A 6,212-nucleotide genomic window follows, 5' to 3' on the forward strand; every position below is an offset into this window, starting at 1 on the left:
TTAAAAATACAGTAAAAACAGTAATATTGTGAAATATTATTACAATTTTAAATAACTGTTTTCTATTTGAATATATTGTAAAATCTAATTTATTCTTTTGATGACAAAGGTGAATTTTCAGCAGCCATTATATAGTCTTCAGTATCACATGATCTTTCAGAAATCCAATCTTTCTGATATGCTGATTTGGTACTTAAGAAACAATTCTTGAAATGTTGAAAATGGTTGTGTTGCTTAATATTTTTGACAATTTGTAACACTTTTTTTCAGTGGAAAGCATTATTTGAAATAGAAATCGTTTGCAACATTATATAAGTCTTTACTGTAACTTGTGATCAATTTAATCTCGATGAATAAAAGTGTTCATTTCTTTTAAACAAAACAAAACAAAACAAAACAAAAACTCACAGAGCCCAAACCTTTGAATGGCAAATGTACTAAAAGCTAAAAAAAATGTAATAAGCTTTTTGGAGTACACTAGCATAATGGACAATGACTAAAAGCCACAGAGCATTTAGTCATTGTCAGAGAATTTTGATTTCACAAGGTCTTTAAAAAAGCAACATGGGTAGAAAGGGGAAGTTGAAATAGGGAAGTCTTTTCATTTCTTTGTATTTCTTCCCCATGGAATTAAATCCCAGGTGCCATCACTACGCTATAGAGACTGAACCATGCAGCAGGCTAGAAACACACATACATGTACACACAAGTAAATGTAAGCATGCAGTTTCTATAGACCACACCTTATGCTCGCAGCATGCAAAGAGAAAAATATGACTCAAGAGATCCTCATAGACAAAGGTTCATTCAGGATCCACATGCAGAGAACTTGCAGCCACATGCAAAGTGCTGCACCAGCAAGCAAGTTAATCAAAGCAAAACACCTGAGGGCTGAAGAAAAAAATACAGGCAGGAGGCAAGCATCCACATTTCAGGCAGTGAGCGTCTACATTGTTTATTGACAAAACGATGGCATGATCATGGCTATTAGGTGATGTTTCAGAGGCAGTCGAGAGTAAGTTTAGGGCAAAAGACTAAAAAATTCACATGCATATGCACAGAAGCAGTTAAGCCACATGCTTTCACAGTCGAGTAGGAAGTGTAAACACACCTGTGACAATGACCTCAACGGACGCAGAGCCTGTCCCAATGCTGTTGCTGGCGTCACAGATGTATGTGCCTGCGATGTCATAGGTTACAGGACCTTTAAAGATCAGCACATCGTCACCAAGCTCTGCTGTACTCGGCATAGTTCCATTCAAGCTAGAGAGAGAAAGGCTCATCAGGTCATGCACGAGAATTCACTTAAAGGAGACATATTATGCCCCTTTTTACAATATGTAATATAAGTCTCTGGTGTCCCCAGAATGTGTCTCTGAAGTTTCAGCTCAAAATACTCCACAGATCATTTATTATATCATTTTGAAAATGCCTATTTTGAGTGGAAGCAGAAACACGCTGTTTTTCGGGCCTGTCTCTTCAAATGCAAATGAGCTGCTGCTCCCCGCCCCCTTTTCCATCCAGAATAGAGCTGCGCCATTAATCAGAACCAAAACTGCGCCATCTATTTTGGTTCTGATTATCATGTTTATCGCGCTGAAATCATGCGTTTTAAACCATACGAGTATCACAAGGGGAGCGAAATCTGACGCGCTCGTTTTCTCAGACGCTTGTAGAAAAAGGCTTACCGAAAAACAAAGTTACTGTGTTAATCTTTTTCACGTTTCCTTGGTTGGTAGATGCACCAGGGACCTGATTATAGCACTTAAAACCTGGAAAAGTCAGATTTTCATGATATGTCACCTTTAAATTAAAACTGAAAGAACTGTGACTGAAAGAAGCGTAAATGTTTTTAATATGATAGATGAGTGTTCTGGAATTAATATTGAAAAGTGAAATTACATTTGTATCAGACTCTAATTTTTCATGGAAAATTATTTTGGCTTGACCCTCAATAACTGTGTTTATAGTAATTCACTTACAATGAAAGTCTATGGGCCAAAGCATTGTACCAGGGTAAATGTTACAAAAACACACATGTATAGCCAGAAAGTATAGCCATTAGACTTGAAGAATCAAGATAAGCAGATCTAACAAAAATATGAGATGCCAATGCCTTGCCCCATGGACCTCCATTTTAAGCGCATTGCAAACAGAGCTGAAATTAATTTCTGTGGCAATCAACACATTTCTTTGGCGTTGATATAATATATAATATTCAGTAGTTTAGGCTATGGTATATTTTGATATCATCATCCATTTCAAAGTATTTTAACTGAGCATAAATAAATTTGTGCAGAATTGACTAAAATGACATACTATCTCCACTGAAACAATGAGATGGGTGGATTGGCATCAGCCAAGCAGGTGAGTTGAACGTTTTCTCTGTTCAAATACCAGTTCCCATCGAAGCCTTCTATTATTACCTCTGGTTCATCTGTAAACAAGGAGAAAAGAGAGCACAAATTTATTCCAGAACTTTTCATTTTTTTATTTCCTTCAATGGACATTTAATAAAATTGACTTTAACAATAATGAATATTTAGAATAAAATTATTTTAATACATAACCCATGAGGATATATTTAAAAATACATTTTAAACTAAAAGTTAAACTGCAATTACTATTAAGCTAAAATCAAAAAAACATTATAGTATAATAAGTAGTACTGTTTTATTAAGTACTACTATTGAAATTAAATAATGAAATAAATTAAATAATTAACAAATAAAATAAAATTTAAAGCGACTTGTAATAAATAAAAAATATGCTGGATCAAAAGTGTGGGGTTAGTAAGATTTCTAAATGTATTGAAAGAAGTCTCTTATTATTACAATTTAAAGTAACTGTTTTCTATTTAAATTCATTTTAAAATGTAATTGATTCCTGTGACGACAAAGCTGAATTTTCAGCTGCCACTTCAGTCTTCAGTGTCACATGACCCTTCAGAAATCATTCTAATATGCTGATTTGATGCTCAAGAAAAATTTCTTATTATTATCAATGTTGAAATCAGTTGTGCTGCTTAATATTTTTATGGAACCCGAGAGACTTTTTTCATAATTTTTTTTATGAATAGAAAGTTCAAAAGAACAGCATTTATTTGAAATAGAATTTATTTGGAACAATCTAAATGTCTTTTTTTTCACTTTTGATTAATTTAATGCATCCCTGCTGAAGAAGTATTATTTTTTAATCTTACTGACCCCAAACTTTTGAACAGTAGTATAGCTGGTTTCTTACACTGAATGTTGAGCGTTACACTGTCTGTGTATTGTTCGTCATTATATGTGGAGACGCAGGTGAGCAGCTGTTGGTGTATTTCTCGACTAGGAACCACCAAGTAATCACTGCGCACTGTGACAGTCCCATCAGGGTTGCGTATCTCCTGGGTGTTGGATTCTCCATTTAAATCAGTTTCCCATGTGATCACACTGGGTGGCTTCCCATTGGCAGAAACACACGTGGCAACAGTCATCTTCAGATCTTTGGTTCCCGCCACTACGGAGGGTGTGGAAAGACTCATCTGGATCATAGGGCGAGCTGCAGGACAAATACATAGGCTTAGAACACTGGGATATTTCATGCACTGCAGGCAACCACCGGATTACTGTAATATTCTGTGCCACGCTCAGTTTTGCAAGCTTTTCAGCTTATAGGTGATTTTTTTTCATTAAGAACTGCAAAGCGCTATATAATAACCAGGTTTCATGGAAAACATTTTGAAAAGACAAAGGCCTCTCAACTTGGAAAATTATGCAATATACACAGAAATTATTCTTCTGTGAAATCAAAAGTTTTACTAATTTTATAACCAAAAAATAAATCTTAGTTTATGTGATGTTAGCGCTATAAAAAATCTAGCAAAATCCACTACAGCAATCTTGGCTCCAAAGGCCCGTTTCACACCACAGCGGCTAACCATAAGCAAGCACTCAAAGTTACAGTAAATGCTTTTACGCTGCTCAGGTACTGAGAGTAATCTGATGATGGTGAGTTTTCAATTAATCACTAAAGCTTAATCACCAAGGCTTTACTGGTTTTATGTAAGCAAGATATCTCTTAAACTGTCCAAATCTGAATCTTGTAAGGACCTTGAACTTACTCAATGTTAAAGGAATAGTTTACCCAGAAATGAAAATTGGCTGACATTTTGCTCACCCTCAGGCCGTCCAAGATGTAAATGAGTTTGTTTCTTCATCAGAACAGATTTGGAAAAATTGGAGCTTTATATCCTGCTCACCAATGGATCATTTGCAGTGAATGGGTGCCGTCAGAATGAGAGTCCAATCAGCTGATAAAAACATCACAATAATCCACAAGTAATTCACACGTCTCCAATTGTTAATTGATTGAATGTGGATTATTGTTATGCTTTATCAACTGTTGGCACCATTCCCTTTTCGTCTGTTCCAATGAAGAAACAAACATCCTGGATGACCTGAGGATGAGTACATTTTCAGCACATTTTCATTTTTGGGTGAACTATACCTTTAAATGTTTACTCATCCACTGAAATTAAAGTTATTCACCTCTTAAATCTCATCTGAAGTCATATTTTTAAATGCATTGTTCGTGGTATTGGTGGTCAGCTTTACAGTTGGTATTAGGAGAACAGCAGCATTACATACCATAAACAGTGAGATTAACCATGTTCTCCCTGTTGCCAGCTGGGAAGGTTGTGTACTCGCAGATGTAGGTGGATTCATCCGACAGTTTTAGTTTGTTGAAGACTATGGTGGTGTCCTCCAGGGAAGGTGTGCGCTGGCGGACGGCGGGGTTCTTGAAGCGCACACGCTCTTTGAAGGGGCTCAGTACTGACACCCCTAGGGCTGGATTGGCGATGGCCACGTTCTGCTTAGTGCCATTGACCAGCTTCTGCCAGGTGACCTGCGAGATTTTTACAGGTGGGTTGCTGTTGACAAACTGACAGCGTAGCTCTACCTGTGAGCCCACAAATCCTGACTTACTGCTGTCCATCTGAACCATCTGACCATGAACACCTGGAAATAAAAAGATTAACAGTTATTTCTCACAACGTGGATGAACTGTAAAGATGTCTAGTGTCAAAACAAAAACAAACAACAGAACAATTGTTTTTTCATATTTGGTAACACTTCACTTAAAGCCTTTATGTATAATACATTATAAAGGGTTATTAGAGACTATAATGCATTATAATTATTCATAATGTACATTGTAATACATGATATCTTGTCGTAAATAATTATAACTGAATTTAAAATGCATAGTGTAACAATGAATTGATAAGTGTTATAATGCATTAATTGTGGTTACAATTATTCATTAGATTGTACAATGCATTACAAGGCATAATTATTGCATTAAAACTACTTTTATTATAAAGGCTTTAAGTAAAGTGTTACCTCATATTTTTATGAAAACATAAACATTTACTGGCTATACAGAATTTAATTTAAATTCCCATTCAATTCCTGAAATGGATTTGAAATGAGGTAGGACCTCAACCAGGAGGATTTGATTTGAATTGACAATTAAAAGAAGTTTAAGAATGGGATGATCAAAAGTGACAGCAAAAACTTTTACAATGTAAAGAAATATATATATTTCAAATAAATGCCATTCTTTTGTACTTTTTTATTTATTCAGAATCCAAAAATGTGTCACAGTTTCCTCAAAAATATTAAGGAGCACTGTTTTCGACACAGCAAGTTTTAAATTAAGCAAAACTGTTTAACATAAATTCATGTAATAATAATAAAAAAAATTAAAATCTTGAGCACCAAATCAGCATTTCTAAAGGATCATGTGACAATGAAGACTGTAGCAATGACTGCTCAAAATGTTGCTTAATAAAAATATTTAAACTAAAAACTGTTTTAAATTGTAATACTATGTCACAATATTACTATTTTTACAGCATTTTGGATCAATTAAACGCAGCCTTGGTGACTGTAAGAGACTTCCTTCAAATATATATATATATATATATACAGTGGTGTGAAAAAGTGTTGGCCCCCCGTTTTGTAAATTTTTTGCATATGTCACACTTAAAAGATTCAGATCATCAAACAAATTTTAATATTACACAAAGATAATGCAAGTAAATACAAAATGCAGTTTTTAAATGATTATTTATTTTATTAAGGGAAAAAAGCTGTCCAAACCTGCCTGGCCCTACGTGAAAAAGTAATTGCCCCCTAAATCTAATAACTGGTTGTGCCACGCAA

General features: G+C 34.9%; 1 protein-coding gene across 1 annotated transcript in view; it reads right to left on the reverse strand.

Annotated features, from left to right (window-relative positions):
- Positions 1 to 836: 836 nt before the first annotated feature.
- Positions 837 to 6,212, reverse strand: part of LOC107681188 (nectin-1-like) — a 23,712-nt gene continuing 18,336 nt past the window's right edge. The window contains exons 2-5 of the mRNA XM_016477401.1: positions 4,632 to 5,003; positions 3,244 to 3,543; positions 2,320 to 2,437; positions 837 to 1,263 (exon numbers count right to left, since the gene is read on the reverse strand). Coding sequence (XP_016332887.1) covers positions 1,083 to 1,263; positions 2,320 to 2,437; positions 3,244 to 3,543; positions 4,632 to 5,003 — 971 coding nt within the window. The 3' untranslated portion in view covers positions 837 to 1,082. The remainder of the gene's footprint in view (positions 1,264 to 2,319; positions 2,438 to 3,243; positions 3,544 to 4,631; positions 5,004 to 6,212) is intronic.

This window comes from Sinocyclocheilus anshuiensis, unplaced genomic scaffold (assembly GCF_001515605.1).
Source record: "Sinocyclocheilus anshuiensis isolate Anshui unplaced genomic scaffold, SAMN03320099.WGS_v1.1 scaffold412, whole genome shotgun sequence".
In the NCBI taxonomy this organism is placed as follows: domain Eukaryota; kingdom Metazoa; phylum Chordata; class Actinopteri; order Cypriniformes; family Cyprinidae; genus Sinocyclocheilus; species Sinocyclocheilus anshuiensis.